Consider the following 25,050-nt stretch of genomic DNA (forward strand, 5'->3'; position numbering starts at 1 on the left):
AATCTTCTCCAAAATGCCTGCACATCTGTTAAAACATATTCAAGTTTCTTTCCAAGATGCCAGAAAGTGTTTTCTTTTGCTTTCCTTTGAAGTCCCAGTCAGATTGGCATTTTTCCACATACCTGTTCGTGTCAGACCTTTTCTATCAACAGTTGTTAAAATTATGTCTAGGCTTGCACAGACTGAACAATTTTGTAGTGCTTAACATAGCCAAGCATTATAACGTGTCACTGTAGAATATAAACAACAGACAAAATTATCTGCAAATGAGCACAGCAAACAAGAAAGCCCTTATAACCCGTGTCAATTTAAAAGGCGCTTCAACCATTTCAGAGCAAAGACACAGGATTACTTAGCGCCAATAAAAGTTGTGCCCTAAACTAAGGTACATTCTTGTTGTGAATGTTCAGCCACAGCACAATGGGCTGCTATTGACACTGCCACAATAATCCTAGAAGATAAGTACTTCAAAATATGGCTTTTATTGTATCCTGTAAGTGTCTACGCTGACTCACAGAACGGATTTCAACACCCACAAGCAGTAGCAAGATGTGGTCATACACAGGTAAGACTCGGGAAAGGTGAGGGCAGCACCACTCAGGTTTAAATATTGACGGGGTTCATAGGGCTGCGAGCAGTCTGTGTTCGGAGGAGAGAAATAGGTGCAAATCATCCAATGCCTTAAGGACTTCTGCTTTAGGATGGGCTGAACCAGGGCTGAGCAGGGCCTGTCACACGTGTGATCCTGCTGTGCTGTTAGACTCTCTCTTCCTGAGCACCTCCAGCTACAAACTTCTGGAATTCCCCCAAAAGCACCAAGTGAGGATGATTTATTTTCAAAATACATATATTTTTAAGTTCCGACAGTGAAATATTTCCAGAGGTAGAACAGTGAGACCTTGTTAGGTGGGGACCCTGGCAGTCCTGGCAGCGGGGAGGAGGACGTGGATGGTCAACTCCTCCAATGAACTGGGGTCTCTGCCACGACTGCTTCTTCTCTAAGCCATGTGCTACAGGCTTGGCTTTACTGCAAGCAGTGCGGTACACACCCCTACAAATTCCTGCCCTTTGTTTTTCAAAGTATATCTCTTTTGAGAAGTCTCCTTTCTTTTCAAGCTCTATGTACTCTGGGCAGTTCAGGTTGATCCCCTGGAACCTATTGCCAAAGGTGTTTTCTTTGAAAAATAGAGGGGAGGTATATTTGGGGAAAATCTTGTTGAAAAGGATGCTGCAAACTGAATTTTTCCTTTAAAAATCAGGAAATTATTTTTACATGAACCCTGCAGTGTGGAAAATTCAAATTCCTTTAAAACTAAAGAAAACAGAAATAGCTCAGGAGTTAAGTATTTTTAAAGAATTTAGGTTGCATGAAGTTATGCTGCACTTCATCTCAGTTGATGGTTTAGTAATGATAATCTCCTGAGAAAGGAGAGTAACTGGCACTGCACATAAATGCACATAGCATGGGAAGCAAAAAGGAGAAACTGTGAGAATTCAGAGCTGTGACACGACTGTAATGCACTAGTGGAAGGACAGAGGCTCTGCAGGAAGGACAAGCAGGAAAATGAGAAGGTGAGAGGGTTGTGGAGCATCTCAAGCACATGGAGTTTTGCTGTGGAGCAGAAGGCAGGTGAGAACTTATCAGACAGGCTCAGAGGGCCGGCCAGCCAGGGGATACTCAGGGGAGCATCTGCCTCAGGCTGGCCCAGCAAGAAGAGGTAGCAGACAAAAACTTATTTAAACAAGGAGTAGATGTTTCAGTTTCACACCTGACGTCCTCTGAAGTGACAACACGGTGGAGTGCAAGCGATCCAGGCACAAAGCCCTGAGCAACCTCATCCTGCTTCAAAGTTGGATCTTCTTTCAGCATAAGTTGGATAAGAGACATAAAGARGTTTCTTCTGATCTAAGTTATTCCATGATTTTATGACTCCACGATTTAATAACACACATGCAGAATAGTTGCTTAACTGAGAAAATATGGATTTTTTCTTATAAGCAGGCTCGGATTCCTCAGTTTAATGATATAGGATTTGGAGATTCAAGTTTGGATGAAAACAGTAAGATTTGGAGATGTGACTACAACTTTCCAAGGCTCTTCAAAAGCAAGATTTCCTCACAGAAAGTCACTCCAGACACATTCAAAGACCCAAGATCATTTCTTTCCTGGTCCTTCCATGAACAAAACATTGGTAATGTTTAAAAATATAGAAAAAATGGGAGGACATTCTTACAGATTCTGCCTCTGTTCATGTGACAGAATTATGCTGCCTTCAGGATTTTCAGGGTTTTCTATATCTCCCACAAGTTCAATTGCCCTCTTATTGGTATTTGCATCCTTCCTTTTTTTTTTTTTTTTTTTTTTTTTTTCCCTTATTTCAACTCTCTTTCTGAACTCTCTACCACATTCTTCTCTGGCCAGTTCATTCTTGACTTCAATTCTAATAATAACTATTCTATTTACTCTCTGTATTTGCACGCACTGATAAGAGATTAGAATATTCAGATGAATACGCAAATACATATATTTATAGACATATATGCACACTCGCTGCTTCTGTTTCCATCTAGTGGCCAAATGATGTTTAGATTACTTTTTCCTCATACTTCTTCCATACACTAAAGTCTTCCTTTTTTGTCTTACTCCAGAGAGTTCCCAGAGTTCAAAATAGACCTAAAAGACGAATGTTGGCAGGACAATATATAAAATTCTGCTGATTCACTTCAGGTTCATCCCTATAATATTTGGAAATAGGCTTGTTAGACATGTGGCAGCAGGACTAGGAAAATGATAGGTGTATCTCTCTCAACCCACCAAGAGCACGTCCAACAACAACTCTTACTATCTCTATGGAATCTCTTACTGTTCTTCACAAAGGAAAAGATATCTTAGAAGTTATTCTTTTAAATGCCTCTGACTGTCATAAAAAAGGCATCATTCATTAAGAAGCAAGGCCATAATCACAAGAACTCTGAGCCCTAACAGTTTACCAGGGAGAGGATGAGTGTCCTAAGCCAACAACTGCTTACAGCAGGCAGAGACTTGAGGTTCACTGCTCCAACAAAGAAACARGCGCTTCCAATTCCCATCGCAGCCTGCTCGTGCAGCCCGGCTGTGCACATTCGTAGGATTCAGTCAGTGCATCACGAGCCTGATGGAGCCCCCAGGGGCCACAGTACAAGTGTGTATCTTCCAAGCCACTATGCTCTCAACGACCRTATTCGCCTTGGAATTTCTGGAAAATCACTACGTTTCTCTCCATCTTTCTTCTCTCATTTGTTAGTCAAAACTAGTGATTGTGAAACATATTGATTGCACATTAAATTTATATTAACCCATTAAGTGCTTTGATATTGTCAAAACCAAGGTCCTCTATAAGAAGTGTAAATTGTGGCCACTGTTTATAATAATACAGCAAGTCTGTCAAGTCTGCATTTTATATCGAGACATCAAGTGTGCTTTATATATCACTTATCATAACATGCTACAGTACTTATACTAATAAAATATTTTACTTATTTTAACCAGAATTGTAACACTGGATATTTTGTTTTTAACTTAGAATTACATCTTGCCTTTGCTGGTGAACAGTTCCTAATTTTCCCACAGCTGTTGCTGGTAAGATTATTTCAAATTAATGCATGCTGGAAACAATTATATGAAAGCAACTCATCCTGTTAAAAGAATGTGTTGATCCAAACACCACATTTATTTTCACCATATGTGCTGAGGTTTAACTGATAACAATTTACCCCACATGATGGCTGGTTGAACAATTTTACCCTTAGCATAAATAAAGTAATTGGAAAATAAGGTAGCTGCCTTTAGAAAGGAGTATAACTCTAAAATAAAGACTGAACATTGATATCCATGGTGGAATCTTTTGCCCATATAGCTCAAAATGCCTGAAAGTTTAGATTTCACAAATGATTGCAGATGCTTCATCTCTGGCACCAGGCTCAATACAATTCACTATGCGCTGTATTATTTTTATGGGCAAACTGCTTAGCTGCTTACTTTTGAGAGGAAAGCAAAAAGAGAGGAAAAAATAAAATAAAATAAAATAAAATAAAATAAAATAAAATAAAATAAAATAAAATAAAATAAAATAAAATAAAATAGCACCCTCCACTTCTACCATCACAAAAAACACAGTAAAACCCAGCACTGCGTCTAAGGCGTTTTCCATCTGAAGTTTTTACTTTAGAACAGTTATTTCCAGCCCTCCGGCTACATGAGAGCCCGCACCAGCTCGCTGCCAAGACCATGTGTTCTTGGACAGAACTGCATAACTGCAGCTCCTGAGGAGGGATAAAGCCTCCTCAGCTGAGAAAATCTGGCGAGAGGAACCACCAAAGGCCTAAGTCTTGCCCATCCTTGTGCTAAAACGTTCTGAAGGTGTTATTATTATTAACTTTAATATAGCCAGAATGATATTCATTGCATACCAAAAGCAGCAAAGGAGCCAAAAACTTCTCAAAGTTGACTAGAGTCTTGACTATTTCTAGCATTTTCTGTGGAAAGAGCACGAAGACCTGAACACGACACACCAACACAGGCACTGCACTGATGCCATTTGCTTCCATTACTCCTGCTCAGTAACAGAATCCTCACACAGGCATAAAAAGTCTCTCAACTCTAGCAAAAAGCTGGCAGAAATAAGAAAACTTCCATATGGAATAGTATATTTGAGATCCTTACTTTTTTATTGGTTTCCCTTAAATACTGGTTATATGGTATTTCATGTATAGTTAACATGATTTTTGGCCATGTTATTTCCAAAACTGTGTATCAAGTGCAGTGATCAGTGTAAAATGGACTAGAAATATCAAACCACATCTAACATAATTATTTGAACTATTCCATATGGAAATTCCTTTTTTGGCTGCATAATTTCTCTTGGCTTGCCCTGTCTCGGACATAYGTTGCAATTTTTTTTCCCCCTAAGAGACCAGATAATTGCATAGAAAAAATGACAACAACCAGTACAGTAGTAGAAACCTTGCACGCGATGTTGTGCTTGGGCCAGAGGAACAGGGATGGGTGAGAGTCTGTCCTGGCAGGTGCAAGAGGACACAGGGGGAATCGCTCTCAGCACTGTGCACACACTGCATCTTGCTATAGCAAACCACAATACCAACTCTCTTCTCCCTTCTAGTGCACGGATCTGATGAAATCATCATCCCAGCACCACTCAGCACCTGCACTCAATACCCTAGCTKCAGCTGACATGGGTGACACCTTTGTTGCTGATCCTTTGCTTCGGCATATAGATTTTGGATGCATCTGAGAAATTACAACTTAGCAAAGGCCACAAAGATAAACAGCATCAGTTGCTCTCGCTCAGTATCCTTTTCCAAGGGTGACCAAAAGCAGATCCCCAGGGAACACAACATAAACAAGAGGGATGGGTAACATGCTTTTGCACACAATTCCTGATTGGGTCCCGTTTCCACACTTGCCAATTGGTGTGGGATTGGCGTCCTTTGTTCAGTACCTCTTTCAACTTACCTAGACTTCAGGATCCTTGACATCAACAGTGAGTTTGTTTCACAGCCTAATCATGGATTTCACAAAGAATAACCTTGTGCTTGTTCTGCTCTTCCTTTCTACAAGTTTAATAATTACTGTGTTTTCTATTAGGGAAGACAGTAATCCTTATGAGTGTCCTATACCTTTTATTATTTCTATAGGCATATGTTTCCTCTTCCCCATCACCTTTTCCACACAGAATAGTGACTACAGTTGTTTTTAGTATAGAATCCATCCCCTACCTTTGCTCATCTGTGTTGCCCTTCTCTGAATTCATATTTCTCTTGTAAATTGGGGAATTTACAAGAGGAGGGTGGGAAGACTGGAAACACATGCTACCTTTGCAGTGTGCATTCACTGGCATTTTCATGGAACAATGTATCACAACTGCAAAATTGCATTCCTGAGTCCCAGTGGTCAGATTGGACTGAGATTTTATAGGCAAAGTCTAGCCTGTGTTTTGTTGATAGGTAAAAACTTACATTTTATATTTCACCTTTATCTACACTGAATTTGATTTACTGATTTATTACACTCGTCTTATTAGGTGTTTCTGCAGCTCTTCGGTTTGCCTTTCTCTTTCCAGTCCTAAGCAACTTAATATCACATCAGCAAACTTAGTAACCTCAATATTTGCCTCCTTTTTAAAGCTGTTTATGAATTTATAGAACAGAACAAGTGCCAGCACAGATACCTGTGCAACTTCACTACGTACCTGTCTTCACTGGCTTTGCTCTATTCCCTGTCCTGTTTAGCCATGCAAGGGCCTCCTTGTTTCTACTGTAAGGGATGGACTCGCCCTTACCTACTTTTAGATGGGCTCTACTCCCTCTTACAGTATTTCTTTATAAAATATCTACTGTCTCATGTCCACACAGCAGTGATAACTCAAGATTAAAAAAATATTCCAAACATCCCCACTTGACAAYGAGACTTTAGACACTTCTCTCGAGGTCTTACTTTCCCTAACAGCTTTGCTGTTTTGGAAAGCTGGGCTTGCTCGTTTTTAGGAAGTGCTCTCTGCCTTCATCTGGAGAAAGGAGCATCACTCCTTCATCTGGCCCAAGCAATGCCATTTTGGGGGCTTTTACATTTTATTTTACAATACTTATTCATTGATTTTTCATGCTGTATGCAATGACACCACAGACATGTCTACAAATCTTGCAGTGACTCAACCTGTGGCAAATCCCATCCCTTTTCTGCAAATACCAGTGAGAGGTGAAATGCTGATTTAGTGTGAAGCTTGAATTCTGTCTGGTGAAATGGCTGCAATCTAACCCTGTTCTGGAAGCATGTATTTTAATTCCTTGTACTATATCATTACGAAGGGACAAACAAAAGATTTCAGTTTCCACAGCTTTCAACACACAGCATTTCAAGCTCACCAAAATAATTCAAAATAAAACTGAAAACACACAAATGGAAAACGTCTGGCCTCTTCCTGCAAAAATCTTCCCACAGCACCAAACTAAAAAGCCCAGTATATATTTCTGTCTCCTCTAGACAGATTCTGTTTGCTGTTTTTTTTGCTGTGCTTTATGAACTATTTTAAGCGTGTAAATTGCCACATGATTCACATTGATGATAAAAGACAGCAGGACACATTTGAACTCTGAGCAGATCCATCTACACTTTTTTTTAAATTGGTTAGACTTGTCCTAATGTATTTACACAGCTTGGTTAGCTTAAAAAGCTGGCACATAGGAGACCTTTAGGATAAGCTAAGTGTGATGAATTTTCACAGTAATGGATCAAAAAAATCAGAACAAAAAACAATAAAAACTTTCAGAAAAAAATGTTTTGCAACCACTTTATATAGTAGAATTTTGTTGTTGAAAACAAAACTACGTGCAATTTACTTTGAGTTATCTAGCAGAAACTACTTGTTTTATAACAATTTTTTTTCACGTTTCAACAGGTATGTTTGGCAAAAAGATTAAACATGACATCTAGAATATGTTATGTACAACATTTTCTGCTTTAAAGTAAATTATTCTCCTAATAATCCATCTTATTCAATAAGGTATTTTACAACAAAAAGAAAAATACAGCCAATTATAAGCTCCTATTGTGCTCACAGTTCTACAGTCACAACTATAATATGGTAAAGACTTGGATTTTATATAATTGAACGTATTTGAAACTAGCATTTTAGCTACTTAGTGAGGGKGAAGGAACAGGTTTTATGTGGTCCACACAGCAAGTACAGTGTGTTAAAGTAGCAAAGGAAAAATACAGCTAGACAAGCTACCATGAGGAGGAAAAAACATTACTGTTGTTCTTCTTTTAAATTTTCAGTATTGATATTTCACCAAAAAAGATCGACCACTTTCTGTCTGCCCATAAGCAATTTGGTTTCATTCATTCTTAAAATTCTTTAAGGTCATTTAGAAAGAGTGAAACTTTTATAAAATGAGTTTCATACTCATGTTTTTACTAACATGCCTTTTCTCACATGCCTCTTCTCGTTTAGCAAGCTACTCAGATGAGGAAAACTGGGTAATGCAGAGCAGAGAGCTTCTTGGGGGAAACCAAAACTTAAGATATTTAATTTTGTTACTTTCAAYTGCAATATCGGTAGTTACTCCTTTCCCAATACTAGACAAAGCATGTTAGTTGGATGACMGATCTTCTGGTTTTAATTAAAATTGTAATTTAAGTAAATGATAAAGCATGGCAGTGAGAGGTCTACCACTATTCAAAACCTCACCAACTATCTACGCATCCACATTCATCTCTTCCTTGATATCCTGTATCTACATTAGCTCTTCCATCAAAACCTAATCAGATTAATAGGAGGTAGAGTTTATATCTCTCTGGACTCAAAGAAAAAAAGGAGGTGTATGGAAACACTTCTCACACTGCCCAGGCCGAGTGTGACAGAAGACACAAGGCCTAAGCTGAAGACCCCTCCTAAGGCACCTGCACCCCAGGCCATCATTTGAGGGAGAAGGTGCTGGTGCTAAAGGGCTGCACCCCACAGAAACATCAGGCAGATGGCAACAAGCGTTTGTTTGCTGTCCTAAACTGTGCTGTAACTGACATTTATATTAATCTAGTCACTATTTGGATCCACACAAGGAACTGGCAGATTGGACTGTTTTAAAAGACAGAGAGGAAGCCAAGAATTGTACTCTAGTGCCGGAGTTTCTTTCATCTCAAAAAACAGAGCCAAATTCACAATCCAAAGCAAATGTGCAGCAAATCCAGTGACAAGGTAGCCTTTTCCCACAATATCTTCATCAGTAAGTTTGAGCCTGCTTCCCAGAGACTCTGTCTAAAGGGACAGCAGCGCACGAACTTACATTTACAGATGTCTATGCTCTGCTGTCTATGCTCTGCATATGACTGCATCCTTAAAGAAATTTGGCTTTTCTCCTAGATTTCCTTAAGCACCTGCTGGTTAGCAGAAGTTATGGAGAGGCACCTCCCTTCTCATGTCCCAGTGCAGACTGGGCTTAGGCACATTTTTCCATCGCTACTTGCAAACAAGGGTGTTTCAGTTGCTGATAACTTCTCCAACCTTAATCATCTGAACTGAGATTTTTCTAAACTGGGTGTATGTCTCAGGACAGAAATATTTTAGAAAACTTCACATGGGCTAGTTCAGCCTTTTCTGAAAGCAAGAAAATGAGAAAATATGTTCATGATGGGAAACAAAATATGTTCTTCTTTGAAAAGCTTCAGTACTCCCATTTTTATTTCTGGACCACAATACTCAGTGGGGAAATAGCTGAAGGATCACAGTGACTAATTACTTGAGTAATGAAAATTTCACCTGACTGGCTGTGCCTTTCTACATGAAGCAACAGAAAATGGGACCATGGGTCTCCCTAATACCTGAGTAGCCCCACAGAGAAATTGTTTCAGATGCTGCTGATGCGCCTTCCTTTTAGGGAGAGTTTGTGTCCTCCTGACCATGCTGCTCTGGGGAAGGAGCCTCTGTGCACTATGTGCATACATTCACAGACCCATCGAAGAATATGTCTGAACAAGAGTCCTATTCAGAAATTAAAATGTGGGTGGCCATTTCATAGCTTCCCATGGTAACAATTAGTTATGGACTCACATTAGTACAAGCCCTTGCCTGTTGGAAGAAAGGCAAAGCTTCTGCGAGTACAGGATTTATGCAGGAATCAAGTAGGCACTGGGGGAAAACGTTGAGGGTTTTCTCTGCTCGCTGCTGCTGTCACCTACTTGCTGACAAGCACACAGCTGGCTTGGCTGAGGCGGCCGCCAGCCAGTGTTGAGTGTCGAAAAATAATATTTTTTTTTTATCATTTTGCTCTGCACAGTAAATTCAACACTGCTGACAGAATATTGCGTAACTTCAGCAAATTCAACACCACGATATCTGATCAGCTCAAAGCAATTATGGAGTTTATCCTCAACATGCCTTCCTTCTTACAGCTGGGGAGCCAGAACACCGATATTAGCAGATTGGCCAAGGGCACATAGGATTTTCTGCAGCAGGGCCAGATGCTGAAAGCTTGTTTCAGACAAATCTCTTTATCACAGAACCATTATCCTTTCTGGAGTCGTAGAGATTTTGTCTACCATATTTGTCAGACAAATAAGTGACTTTGGAAGCATCTCATTCATTCCTGCCATCAAGCCCAAACCTCACCTGACTGCTTCAGATTACTGTGATCCCTTTTGTATTCCGGCTGAGCTAGTGCCACCTCAGGTAATTGGGGGCATGTTTCCTTCAGGAAATGAATAATAATAATAATAAAAAAAAAGCAAATTTCACACCAGTCATGTGGGAGCCACCTACTAATATAAACAAAAGCCAGACATAATCAGTAAAATCAATCTCATATCTTAGCACTGAAATAAACTCCACTTGAGAGTTTGGGATAGACTAAGTGTTCTGCACAGCAGCTTCCTTGAACTGTTCAGTATATTTTTGGTCTATAGAGATTTGATTGTGCCAGCTCTGTTCCTCCCAGGGACATGTCCATGCTGTAAATATCCCAAACACAGGTATGAACTACTTTTTCCCTTATCTATAATCAAAGCTTTGACCTTATCTAAACGAAGGAGGATTTCATCTTAGGCATTTTTCTAGAATTATTTTTTTTTTTTTAAACATTCTGCTTTTTAATATTCTGCTAACAATCAGGAAATGTTGCAGAGCTTTTCACTCACATAGGAAGACAGGGTGAGTTATCTTTAGTAGAAGAGGGATATAAGAGATCCTAGTGCTTTACCAGAAGTAATTTCTTAGAAGATTATAGTGACTTTTCATAACCTGTAATTGACTGAATGAGGGGATTTCCTCAGACAACTAGCTGAGCAGATAGAGGATATCTCTATTTAAATCCAGGAGCTCTATCCATCTAAGATATTTATTTTTTGATTAGTCCACGCTACAGGGAGCGGGTTAAGAGCCACATCCCAATCTAAAGTTTACTTTTTCTAGGTCTACCTAGCACTTCAGGAAAACTAACATTGCTTCTCAAGTTCGAAAGTCAGTGCATATTGAGATTGGGATTACTGGACCTCTTAATTACATTTCACACATCTCCACAAATTCCTCAAATTAAAACCCATGGAAGTGAGAAGTATTTCCACAGTTGCAATTCTAGAGGGATTTCAGGGGGACATAATGAAATTAAAGAGCAAAACATTAATTGTTGGCACTTCTCTAAAGCAAGAAGAAAAAAACCCTTATTCTCTAAAGAGAAAACTGCACTTTTGGCTTAACAAGTGGGAAGAAAAAAACATGCTGAATTCCAACAGTAACAAGATCTCACAACTGAAAAACAGCATTTAACAATAACTCCCAATCAAGCCTTCTGTTAAGAAGTTGGACAACACAGATCTAACAGTAACCCTGAGAGATGAAATCCTTGCAGTTTTTCCTGTGACCAGAACTGCTCCTTTAGTCTATTAGCTAGATAAAGTGGGGTAGCAGAATATCAAGCCTGCTGTAGTAGGGGGATAAGATAACATACCAGATTGGGAGCCCTGCAAGGAGGATATGGATATTTTCAGATGCTTAGCACTTCTGGAAAAAAAACCCTCCCCTCCTGAGAGAACACCAAGGGGAAGCTGTCACTCACTTATCTCAACAGAACATTCACAACATTTCACCACATGCAAACATGCCCAGCAGCCCCCAGTCGGCAAAGTCCGTTCCTCCTGGTGAAAAAACAAGTGTTCCTGGACTTGTAGAGCAAAGACAAACTCGGAGAAAAACCTACTTTGAACAACTGCTTAGTGTTCAGAGCCTGGGGAAATCAGACAGGAGCAGTTGTATTCCATGGACATCCATACTACATTCCACCACCTTAATATGAAAACTCATTCAGAATGGGTCTGCAGCAGTGCAGGTGACTTGGCAAAAATGAATGTACTCCAACTCAATTAGCTTGTTCAGGAATGGGAGGTTAAGCAAAATCACAGCTATGACAGCTGGCTGTCCTAAGCAGCTGCCAGTGCAACCTTATGACACAATCCACCAAAGACTTAATCGTAATCCTGAAAGGACCTAGGTGCTGAGAGGTTCATGCCAAGATCTGTAGGAGGTATCTTGTGTTTTMCTGATGCGCTTCTCCTGCTTCCTATTGCGCAAATGGAACCGATTCAGAAAGCAGAGCAGAGACTGTAGTTATTGATCCCACATCCACATCATTACTTGTGGAGTTGTCCTAGATGCTTTTCTTAGGATGTGGCTTGTCAGATCTTCACAGCAAGACGTGCTAGTGCACTTGGCTCTGGAACCAAGTGGAGGCATGTGGATTATAGGGCAATTTCTGATCAAGAACAGATGAAGTAATTATGGTCAAAGCTAACGACATCAGTTAGCTAGCCTAAACAACCCCCAGAAAACCCACTGAAGAACAGATCCAAGAACCAAACAGTTCAGTGCAAAATAATGCTGTCCAAGTATACAGCAACATTTTTCCTCATTGTTCACCTATTTTAAACACCTCTTTTATAGATTASTCAGGAATATTTTCCTTTGCCCTATGAATATAAACTGATTTAATGGTACAGAACAATGAGACTGGAGACTTTTGTTCTTTCAAACACCCTATTTGCATTGACCCCAAATATTCAACATTTAGTTTATGACAGAAAACTTTTCTGAATTATTTTCTATCCTCAACCACTTCCGTTGTAGAAGTCTTCTAAAATAGATGCTAAGAACTTAAAAAGGCATTTTTTTTACTTGCCAAACCATGAACCACTAATAATTTCCATTCCTGTAATAATTACTTATATCTTCCAGAAGAATATCTCATTGCATGCAAAGATGAATGCAGGATATATACGAAGAGATTAAAACACATGGTTTCAATTAAAGCCTAAAGACTAACTCTAGTTATCCTCAGTATTTTCACTGAAAGCTATTTAATCATTAACAGCAAATGTTAACATTGATAGTTATTACTTAACAGTCCCTCCGCTAACGCTTGCAATCACCTGCTCAAAGGCAAATCAGTATTTGCTTCGTGTTTCAGGGATGGGGAGGAAACACATAAACTGGAGGCTACAATGACATCATTTCACTTTGCACATGTTGCTGCTTTTGTAGTTTTTGAACATCCCTGCAGTCATCCCCATTTTGCCGGGGTCTGGGTCAAATGCTCAGGGTCTCTTGCAAGAAACACATGGCAAGTGGTACTGCCTGGTACGTGCACTGGGCCTGCTATGGCTCTGGTTACTCTGCCTTTACAGAGGGAAAAACACGGGGTTCTGGCAAATACGGATTCAAAAGTAAACTCTTGATCCAAGAGAGTTTMAGACTTGCCCATAAATTTTCTGTGTCAGCCCCATCTCTAAAGCCAAGACTACAMATTGCTAGGGGAATAATAAACAAACAAAACCCCAGACCAAATAAAGGATAAATATATTTCCTTTCAGTAAGTTTCCGTGATATATTTTGGGTAATAGGGAGAGCTCACAAGAGCGAAACTTTCCCAGCAGGGTGGAACTGTTGCATTTCTCCTATCAAAGTGTCCTTCCATCATTTTAGTAGCAACAACGCAGAGCCTTTGAACAAACAGACACAGGAATCCAAGCAGGGCCCCAAACAGCTGCCCTGTGCTCACATCTTCCTCTTTCATCTTGCTGGCACCAGGCAAGACCRCAGAGATTTCTGTCACGTCCCATAACTAAGCTTCCCAAGCTGCAAAGCTTGCCTCTTTAATTTCTATTTGTTTTGACTGAAGAATGGAAACACTCTTTCTGAGAAGTTTTTGCTACAGAAGCTGACCATTTTTAGCTTGATACCACCTTTAGATCAATTATTAATCCATGAAAATCCTTCCATTCTATCCCTTGACATCTTTTAAAAAAACCTTTGCTATGGTGTCCTTTCAGTGACTCTCTGCAAATCCACACACTAGAGCCCAATACTTTTTTTTTGAGACCTTGAGGTGACATTGGTGACAAATACTAAGTATCTTTCAAAAGAAAAAATGACTTGTTTTGTCTTCCAAATACCACATTTATCCTAGCTTAAATTGGGTAGTTTTATTCCCGAGGGGAACAGAGGGACCCATGCTGGAGTCTGTTCAGGGAGGAGCATTCAATGGACCAGCTCCCAACCACTTTGTCTCCCCAGGTCCCCTTTTCAGCATCCCTGGAAGCAGGTGATCACCATAGGAACAGGTCCACTGTACTACTTCTGCTACTACGAGCAACTGGAAAGGCAGAAAAGTTAGTCAAGGTTTGAAAGAAGCAGATGAGAATCAGGCTGTCTGGAGCCCGTTTGACCACAAATTCTGCAAGGCTGGACCAAACCATCCCCCAAATGGCTGATGGCTCCAGTTCTCTAAGTATCCAACAGTGCTGGAATTACCCCAAGCCTGAATAGTATCTGGTTCAGTTGATGGTGGTCATCAGTGTAAAGCTGTCAGTCACTCCATGTAATTCAGGGACTGCACTTTGTGAGTCCTACTTAAAAATATTCTAATCCTTTGGAGTGCCTGAGTGGAGCACTGACCAGTGCTGCAATCATGCTGAGGTGCTGAACAGGTGCTCCTTTATCTACAGTGCTAGGAACCACCTTTTAGTCAAAGATGCTTCTCCAGTTCCCAGTGACACAAAACAAAAAATTCAAATCCCTCTTTTCTTCACCCCACATTTTTTTTTTTCTTTTCCAAATGTAATTCTGATTGTGACTTTTGAAGAGYACAACACGGGAAGAAAAGTTGCAACTTTTCTGGACAGTCTCTTGGTTCTGAAATCTGCTGTATTTTAAATCAGGCAGGGTAAGTTACTGCATAGTAACTGTATCACCCTTGAAATATTTTTGTTTCCCAGGGCCATTTTATTGCATGCMTGAAATGTGCAATAACAACATTTGCTTTTTCGTGTTACAGTACGGAAAGCAATCTGCTATGCATGTGCTCCACTGCATAGAATGATCCATTACAACTCATGCAATGTGCATTTATAATACAGATTAGTGTTTGTTTGCTTGAACTACTTTTCCTCCCCTTTTTGTTCAGTCAGTTCATTAACTCAGGTCATTTGGTACATACTCTACTAAATAGTTAAAATCACATGAACTATATACGATTATATTTAAAATACCAAAAKGAAAGCTAAAATAAAAAACTAGGAATTTTATGAGTGGCTAACTTCCTAGATAGCTCTAAGAAATTTCTGGGCATATTTTGCTATGTCCATCATCTAATCTTCTTCCTTAAAAACACAAACTTAAATGCCTGTGTGAACASAAGTTGTTGTTTGAAGTTAGCTTAGCTGCACAAAAACTGTTTTTTTACCGTAAGTGGTGACAATTGTAAACAGAAGCACATTGTTTCTGATGGCTCTAATTAGGGAGAAGAATAACTCTAGTAAATGAAATTTTGGATCAAATTCTAGACACGGAGACACAAGYGCTGCCATTTGGGGGAACTGCACATCTCTGGGCAAGACAACGAGGTATTTCGAACTCACGGTTGTCTCACTGGACTGGATTAAGCTCACGTGCCTTAATCACTGCCTTGACAGAAGCAATTTTAAAATCAGAGACAGAAAATATCAGACACTGCCAGTAGAGCATCACTGCCAGTAGAGTATCTGCCACTAGCAGAAATAGTCTGCCCCTCTTCAGAGGGTACTTAAGCATTCGACCACCTCTAAAGCACTTGCACTGAAGTTGCTTCTTAGTTGTGGTGGGGAACAGCCCCCCTGGCCTGCTCGCTACCCTGCGGCTCCTCCACCAAAAGCCACCACCACGCCCGGCGGGAGCACGGTTTGGCGTGCGGCTCCTTGCTGGGCCAGGAGGAGCGGGGCAGGTTCACAGGAGGCCACGCRCGGCGTGCGCTGCGACTGCGGGCCTTGCCCAGAGGCGAAAGGATCCACCGCTGCTGCTCGTGCTAAACACAGAGGTGGGGCTCCTTTTGGCAAGCGACTTCAAAACCGGCAATCAGGGAGGACAAATTGGTTAGGCTGTGTTTAAAACAGAAGAAAATATGGCAGCTAAGCAGCAATAGAGCAAGTCTACACAACGGCTGTAATGTTAGACAGAGATGTACRGGAGAGCTGGATGGGCAAACGGTGGCCTGTACGTTATTTCACAGGGTGTCTGACTGAAACCGATTGTTCCTGAAGTGGTGCTTGGTGGTCTTGCAGGCAAAGATATCCTGAAACTTTCATTAGTAAAAGCTGGAGTCAGATGTGGTTTGGAGAAGAGGACGTAGGAGACAATCTCTGACATGTCAGGTTAGCATTTTAACCAACTAGAGCTGCTCACCTATATGCCTGAATATGCTTTTCTGAAGACTGCCCTATTTGAAAACTTCAGTAGCAAGTTTTTCATTTCTCTCCTCTCCTCAAAAGAGAGGCCTGTCTACAGCTCAAATGCAGCACACACCTTTCCACTCTTAAACATCCCAAATCTCTTCTCATTAGTTTTGTGCAACAATGCCAACACAGAACATACAGACTTCTTTTGTCTCTATGTGAGATCCCAGACACTGTTACTTTGGCCAGGACAAGGGGCTTATTTGAAACATATTGTACTGGCTAGGAAGTGGTAAAAGCAACTCAGAAGTGCACCGATTCAAGATTCAAGGCTTTCCCTCAAAATCTTCTGATAGCCATCAAAGCCATGCCTAATCGCAACGGAAAGTGATGATGGAAATACTGTTTTGATCTCTGCCAGAATGAATCTTCCCTCCAGCAGAAATGGTTTAACCAGATCAGAGTGCTATAATTTACACTTCCCTGTGCCAAACCTTCTGATCCTTGTTCCTGGAATGGCTTCTACAGCACTTTCTTCTGTATAATGGAACGTTTTTCTTGCTTGGAGCTGCTTCTACTTCTGGAAATAAGGACACTGCTTTAAAGGCTTTGCCTGCAGATACAAGCTTTTAAATCTGCATTCTCAACAACTCTGCCACAGTGCATGTCAAATAAAATGCCCTAAGCTGAAACTATGGACTTCTTGGGTTTAATGATAACTCTCTACTTTGGCTTGTACTCCATGATAATACAGCAGCACACAACTGCAAACAGATTCCAGTTAGAAGAATTAAGAAGAAAAAAACAACAAGAAGAATTTGCAGATATATTATGATGACTAAATATATTAAGCTACTCTTATTTGCCAAAAGGAGGCAAGATTTTGCAGGTTAATGTAGGGAAAGACTGTGCCCTTTCTCATTCATGTTTTGGTACTTCCTAACAGTATTAGCATAGTTATATCTATGCAAAAATATCAACATTGTGTCTTCCTGATGATTAAAAAAGTCATTAGAAATAAATACCATACATGTATGATAACTGTACTGACTGCTAGAATTTATAATTGCTTTATAAATTAGATTTATAAAATTCTGTTTTGCCTAAAACACAAGACACATCTTCAACCAAAACTACCACCCAGATCCTGTTCTTTCACTTGTTGAATGTTGCAGGCCAGGAAGTGGTGTCCTGGTTATCTCCCAACTCTATGAACAGATGGACAGATCTCCCATTTTTAAGTTCATCTCCCACACAGAAAGCAAGACCCATGGCAAGGAACACTGCCAGTCCCAAAGTCAACTGGATACAAAATCCAAACACAACCTCATCTGTGCATCAACAGTGAACACTTATTTCTATGCATAGTTCTATCCATGCGACCAGTCCCACCGACGTGAAAGGCCCTATGACAGCACAAAGCCACCCGGGCGACAGTCTGCAGGATAATTCCCAAGGTGGCTTTTGTCTATTTAAACTCCTTTATATCCTCCAGCACCACATCTTAAAATGAGAAAATGTTACTCCTCTTAAAACTCCAAATAAACTTCCATAAATAAAAACAACTATTGTTCTATGATCTATACCATCTAATAGATTTATTTCAGGAATTTAGTTTAGAAATTAGTCTCTCAACTTAAAAATTCTCTTTATAAGAACCACTCATTTAAGAATCCCTCCACTTGCATGGTGTGTCAGATGCAAAATGTTAATTATGCTCTTACTATGCTTCTTATCCCATGCAGAAGATTACTAAATTGCAACATTTACTGACTACATTCCAGGGGAACACTGTAATGTCTGAAGGTCAGAAAAAGTAGCAAATATTCAACTTCATTCAGTAAATCTTCTGACCTTCTGCTCCCAATATGTACTCACCTAAAATATACAAATATAACCATATTCCAGAAAGGATTCCTGGTTAGGSATCTGCAATGCAGTATTTATCTTAATACAAAAGACAGAGATCTAGCTATGGCAAAAATATGGGAAGCCTGTGACCCTCCAATAATGTGCACCAGGCTAGCAAGTTAAAAACACCTCTGATTTCACAGTTAGCTTGCAGGACTATGATTGTTATGCCACCTCGGACACAGCTTAAAACCATTCCACTTTATTATATAGTTAGGTTATTAAGAGTAATAAAATTTATGATTCAAACATCCAAAAGGGCTTCTGAAATAATAAAAAAAACACATCCAAATAGAATCTCTATGCTGCAAAAATCTCATTTATTTGGTGAGCAGAGGCACATTATCTCAATATTTTCATTATCTTGATCTGAAAGGAGTAATAGTTGAAAAGAGCATAGTAGAAATTATATGACAGATCTGTGAGAACATCTTAAAYGTTTAATTCTATCTGGGATTGTTTTCCAATCAAAATCTCAAAGAACCAACACAGAAAAATGAGCTCCTCTCATGTTCTTACAACAGGGGTCATATACACAGGCCATAAAACYATGAGACAGATAAGGCAAAATTACTGGTAATGAGAACCATCATTCAAACTCTTATCAAGCTGATACTGACTGAAAACATAGCTTAAATATAATAATTTTTTTTTCAGCTCACCATSCTTAAGCTCAACATGAAGACTGTACTCTATCTTGCATTCAAAGGAACATTTTGGTTTGATCTCAGATTTATATACATGTGGACAGGCTTTGAATATAGTGCTGAACATAGTACCAGAGATTGCAAATCCCAAGAGAAAAGAAATCCTCGGTTACACCTCTCCTTTGCTGACACCAAGTATCACTGCATGGCCTTAGCCTGGGTAGAGACTTGTCAGTACGGCCACACAGGGCAGAACTGCGTAGTACAGGATCACTGAAACTGCTTAGTCTCTCCTCGTGGATTGTATAGAGAAATGCAAAAATCTCCCTCTGGCTTTCGAGAGTTTCCATTAATGTAACTTCAGAGGAAATTTAAATCCTCACATTTAGGTTATAGTCAAAACATATGATTTTTTAATATGACTGTTTAAAATGTACAACCAGTTAAAAAYGACCAAAGAGATATTTGATTAGTTTGCAGAGAAGCAATGTAGCCGTTTACTTTGTGTGGGTACTTAGTTCTCAGAAGAGAACACACTGCAGTTTAAAGACACCTCACTGCTCAGCGTAAGAATTCCTCAAAGAGTCTGGAAAGTCAAATCCCTGCCTCTAGAAAGCATCAGGCTGCTACTTAATTTCATGCTGACAGCTGTTATCCTGTCTATGCACATAACAAGACCCCTTAACCCGACCACAAAGACCAACAGTGYACAGCTGAGCAGCTAGCCTGCCATCCATGCAGCAGAAAGCAGGCAGAATTATTCATCGTAACATAYGCAGATGACTATAAAGGTGAAAATTCAAAAAGAAGAGACTTGCAGTTAGCTCTCTCTACATGCAATCCACAGCAAAATTCAATTGCTTCAACTTCTATAACTGTGCACAAATTCCTTAGGGTATTCTACCTGCTCTTCAGCTGCTGCTTCAGAAGATTTGATCTCCAATAGTACGCCCTATGCACAAGTCTCATGCAGGTAGTTTGGATACCTGGAGCACCTCCTGGGATTCACACACAGGTGAATCTCACCGGCACGTGTCTATGCTCCCATGACATCAATAAGGATTTAGACAATATATTTCCTGAGACATAAAAGAGCAGTTCAGCTGCTGATGCTCATTTAGCTGTCTAAACATCATGCTCGGGAACTTGTGAGATTCCAGAAGGATGCTCATCTCTCAGGGACGTAATCTCTGTMAGCCCCATGCAGATGTCTCAGGTGTCCAGGGGAGTCTCCAACGACAATAAATCCCTGTGCATGGACAAAGGATTCAGTCCTTGGATCTGTAATTGGGAGCTCTGAGACCCAATACACACCTAAATGTAGGTGGTTTCATCTGGATATGAAATACACACAAAGCATCCAATTGCAGTAAGGCAGCAGATACCAGCCTGACAAAAGCTGTATTTGTTGGAAATAAAAATTAGCAAAACAACAAACAAAAACCAACAAAAGCAACAGCAAAACTATCCTAAAACAAAGCTGTGATGCAAAAGACAAAAATGTTTCTGCAATCAGTTTAAATAAAATGCAAGTTCAGGCTCGTCTCTCCTAAAATATCACTGTACAAAAGCAGGTCACTCAAAAATACTGTGCTAGCATTAAACATAAATTYCTCTCTAAACCTGTTTCAGTGGTTGAGTGAGCAAAGCTTTAATATTCTGAAATGAATAGTTCGAGCAACAAAAATGATACAAGATGCTTCCCCCTTCTTTTCAGTGGGGAAGAAATTAGTTTTGGAACTGCATGAGTTTATGTATTGTTTTATTAACTGGGACTATTTCCCAGTTTACTCCTCTGTGTCCTCATCTGACCCGTGCTCGTCAGTTGTAGGGAAACAACAAGCAAACAGAACTTATTCCAGCTTCCTATGCTCTCTGCAACTTGTGCCTGGAGCACCCTCCTTCCCTCCCCATGTTAGCACGTATCTTRAAACAAAATTACAAGGTATATGCTGGAATACATATTTGAAATACCACAGTTAAACTAATGCAAGTATCTCAAACAGAAAATGTGTATGTGTACGTGTATATACACCTTTATTTTTTCCTGAACCATGACTGTTATTGCACAGAAGTAGATAATCTATTTATGAACCAGTCCTGTCATTTGTTCATGTACCTCATTAATTAAAAATAAAGCTACAGTAGTTCCAGAAGGATGTAATTCCTTCTTCAAAGCAACCTATACTGTCAGGGGCCTAAATTTTGTTGACTGCTGCACTCTGAATTACGCCTGGGGAAGTGCTGTGGCAGACACGCTTGGCCACGTTYAGCATCACCTCCCGCAGGGCAGGCACCGCAGGCAGGTCACTAGAGCCATAGGCCTTGCTTAAGGAGCTGGCAAGCCAGGCTCTTAGGAAAAGGCGAGTACGAAAACTAGCTAAATCAACAGAAAGGCTCCAGCAGAACTGGCACCAGCCTGGAGGCTGCAAATGAGTGACTAAATGTCCAATATCTTCGTCTTGAATGTTTGGCGGTTCCCCAGCCAACTGCTGGCCTCACACTCTCTTTCCTGCCAGGAGGAAACACGTATGGGATTTCACTGCGTGCCAAGGGTGGATCTGACCCCGATGCGCACAGCCAGCTCAGAGCACAGGCGCTCCTAAAGCTGCACATAAGCTTCACTTTCAGACTATAAAAGCGTGCAGTTCTTCTATGGAGCCCTCCATGTACAAGTCAGCATAATGCATTGTCAGGGATGTGTCAGATTMGCAACTAGCTGTAATTTTGCATTGTGCTTTTACAGGAAAATGCTGCTTAATGAAGTGGATTTGCTAGGGATCTCCGGCACCACAGATGCAGCTCCTTTGGTGCACATTTCGTTTAAGTATGTAGGAAGGTTGTGCTCAGCAGAGCTCTGCAAAATCCTCAGGATTCGTGACGCAGTAATGGGTTGGGCTGGACATTCATGAGAACTGTTTGTGGATATAGGCACACACACATGGAAAAAAAGAGCAAGACTGGCTAAAAACATTGTCTGAAATCAGGCAAGAACGACACACGGCTGCTCTGCCATGCTGTTATCTCAGAYACCCCCATTCAAGTTACACTTCCTTTCCAATTTTCCTAGGCATCCAGCTCCCCAATCTCAAAGTAAAAGCGCTACAATCTTAAATGCTGTTTAAAGTATAGAACTTATTCTTAAGGCATTAATGCTCTTTTCCTCGCACATAAACAGCTGTGTAAAAATAGGGCAGATCAAGGTGTAGATATTTAGTGTCTTGGATTTAACTACATAATCCAAGTGTTCTTTCAGTATTTTGATTCTTGAAGTAAGCTCATGGAAGTTACTATTTAATGAGTGCATATATAAGCAGGCAAAGCGGAGCACTGTGCTTGTTTTTTTACATTTAGCAGAAACTTTTCACAGAACTTTGGAGATTTGGACCACACTTCATGTGCCAAGCCTCAAGAAGCTTCTTACGCCTTGAGGAGCCTTGAGGCTCCTAAGCCTCAACAGAGAAATCAATTGGTTCAGCAGACTGCAGTGGAGCAGGGATTATTTTTATATTTGGAGGGGGAAAGGAGATCAAGCCAGACCATATTTGTTTTTTTTCCTACTGATCATTCTGCAAAAGGCAATGAACAGAAGGCTGTACATGTATCATATTTCACTGAGAAATACTGAGTTTTTATTTTAACAGGCTTAAAGAGGAATTTGCAAATTTTATTTCAACTCATGGGTCTAAATAAAGGGACTGGTGCACAAGAAAACAAAGAAAGAAATACATAGCTTTACTCAGCAAATTCCTTTTTGAAACTTCCTTTTAACTATCTCAGAAGATGAACAATACAAAACAAATAATAAAAAAAATCGCCCACATTTCAGCACTATTTTAGTATGAAAATAAGTACTTCACTATCCCATGCTTCTTTATACACTTCTCAAGTAAGTGCATTCATTTCGCGTAAGACACGCGGGTAGCAGATTGAAAGCCTCCCTGCAAACAGGAACGGAACTGGAAACTTGATTCATTCATTGCTTTCCACAGAATTTTCCAGTGAAAATTCCTTCTTTGAATTTTAATTACACCTTATTTCCTGCTTAATGTCTCCATCATATATAAGGTAATATCGATCATATTGCTTTGCTACTTCTGCAAATAGGATATCCAGAAACAGTAAGAATGCAACACCAAAAAAATGCAGAATTTTATCAGCGAGAAGGAAGATGATTATACCTTTAAAATGAAGGGCAATTATGACTATTGGGAACTGAGCCATAGCCTTTTAGTTTAGTATCACATGCTAAAACCAACAATAGACTGGCTAGTGAAACATGGCTTCTAACTCTGTGAATGTTTAATTTGCATTTTATAACATCTAAGTAGGAATAGAACTACTGATTTAAAGAGAAAAGGAAATGAATGTGTGAAAGATGCAAGAAATTTTCATTGAATATTTTATCCATTTAGTTTGTTGTGGAAGCTTCACTCCCCTTTTTCCAAAATTACGTATCAGCCTGTCCCCTCTGACCTCGTCTGCTAACACTGCTCTTGGTTAGCTGGTCGGGAGGGCTCCTGTACACGAAACTGCTCTGGGGCAGCTGGTTTGGTAGCTCTGGGAGAAGAAATGACATGTTCAGAAGCAGTTAGTCACTACAGGACACTGTTACTGTTCTCTGCAAAGGCCCCAACAAGACAGAGCAGACTAGTAGGCTGCTTTGGTCTGCAAGAGCAGGTCATAACCAGCACGAGCAGGTGTGTCTAGACCAACGCAGAACTCCTACCAACGCTCATCTGGATTCTTGAGTAGTAAAAGACCAGCTTCAAAGGATCAAGCAGACTCAAGTCAAGCTTCTAGAACATACAAAGACTTGTAAATCACTGCTGGCTGCAAAAAGAAAAAGCAGCAGAGAAAGCTCAGCCGGAGGGAATACCTTCCAGCTTGCATTCAATTAAGATGGAAGAACTGAGGACGAGAGAGATGAGAAAAGAAGAACTGTGGAAAGCCACGGGGTACATTCAGTAGACACAAAAACTGAGCAGATCTGTTGAATCAAAACCACTGCAGGACACGTATTCAGGATCTGCACTATATGAAAAGGTTTCTACTGGGTACTCAAAGGAATCTGCCTGGTTGAGGCATCATGTTCTCTTCAAAGGCCTCTTTTTTTTTTTTTTTTTTTGAAACCTTTTCTGAAGAACTTTTAAGTGCATTTCTTATGAAGCTTGTTTATACTGGCCTCAGACTCCAAACGTACAGTCTGAAAATGCTTCTTCCTAACTTTCAAATAGTTTTCTCTCTAACATGAATACACTAAGGACACTAATGGAAAACAAAAATTTTCTATTAAAAAAACAACCCCCATATAGGGGGGGTTGTTTCACAACCTCAGTACTAGACAGACTAGAACAGGAGAAAGAAAACCTAGATACCCAACATCAACCTTCACCCAACCTCTTTATGTGCCTTCGACATCCACGGAATTCACCTTTACTCTACAACACTTAGTCTAATCCATCATTTTCACAACCAGATTAAGTGACATATTTTTTCACATGATGCACTGCGATTACTGCAATCAAGGTACTTACATACGCATATAAAAATACTTTTATATGAAGTCTATATATACACAAAGAGGCAGAAAGATATAAAACTTACCATCACTTGTAGAGAGAGTGTCATTTGCACAGACCAGTGCCAAAGTAAACAACAGATGCCGAAGATCCATCCCTTTAGGTTCTGTAATAATAAAAGATAATCAGAGAGCTTCTTTGTAAACTTACGTTATGACAGTTACAAGGTATTTAAGCTACCATTTAGTTTTATTAAATTTCTGACTGGAGTTAAACCAGAAGTGTATTTAGTTTATAGGTTATTGCTYTGTAAAGTCCTGTAAAGTCATATAATACCTTACAGGCTAGGACAACAGAGTCTAGAATAATATTTTACAGTATTTTTTTTTTTAATAGAACCAACTTATGGGCCACTATTTCATTAAATACAGAGGGGAAAAAAACCCCATTATTTTCAAAGTCTATCTTGCTCTAAGCAAATAACAAAACTTTCCCCATAACAACTTTTCAAAAATGGAATTCAATGACTTGCCCAGGTTAAATGTGAAAATGTGGAAAGACCAATAACCTCAAGGAACAAAGCTATGATCCCTTTCCTAAGTGATGCTCCCTTAACGTTGTGTTTGGCTTTGCAGGGTACATATAATGTTTCCTGGGGCTAGGACTCAATGCAGGAAAAAGGAGAGGAGTGACACAGTCTTRTAATGCAGCTCCCACACCAGAA

At 39.9% G+C, this 25,050-nt stretch overlaps 1 protein-coding gene across 1 annotated transcript in view; it reads right to left on the minus strand.

Annotated features, from left to right (window-relative positions):
• GHR (growth hormone receptor) overlaps nt 1-25,050 on the minus strand; it is a 103,646-nt gene that overhangs the window by 37,647 nt on the left and 40,949 nt on the right. Inside the window, exon 3 of the mRNA XM_026037715.1 lies at nt 24,412-24,492. Coding sequence (XP_025893500.1) covers nt 24,412-24,481 — 70 coding nt within the window. The 5' untranslated portion in view covers nt 24,482-24,492. The remainder of the gene's footprint in view (nt 1-24,411; nt 24,493-25,050) is intronic.

The sequence above is a fragment of the Nothoprocta perdicaria genome, unplaced genomic scaffold (genome assembly GCF_003342845.1).
Source record: "Nothoprocta perdicaria isolate Ctin4 unplaced genomic scaffold, notPer1 scaffold_1, whole genome shotgun sequence".
Taxonomy (NCBI): Eukaryota; Metazoa; Chordata; class Aves; order Tinamiformes; family Tinamidae; genus Nothoprocta; species Nothoprocta perdicaria.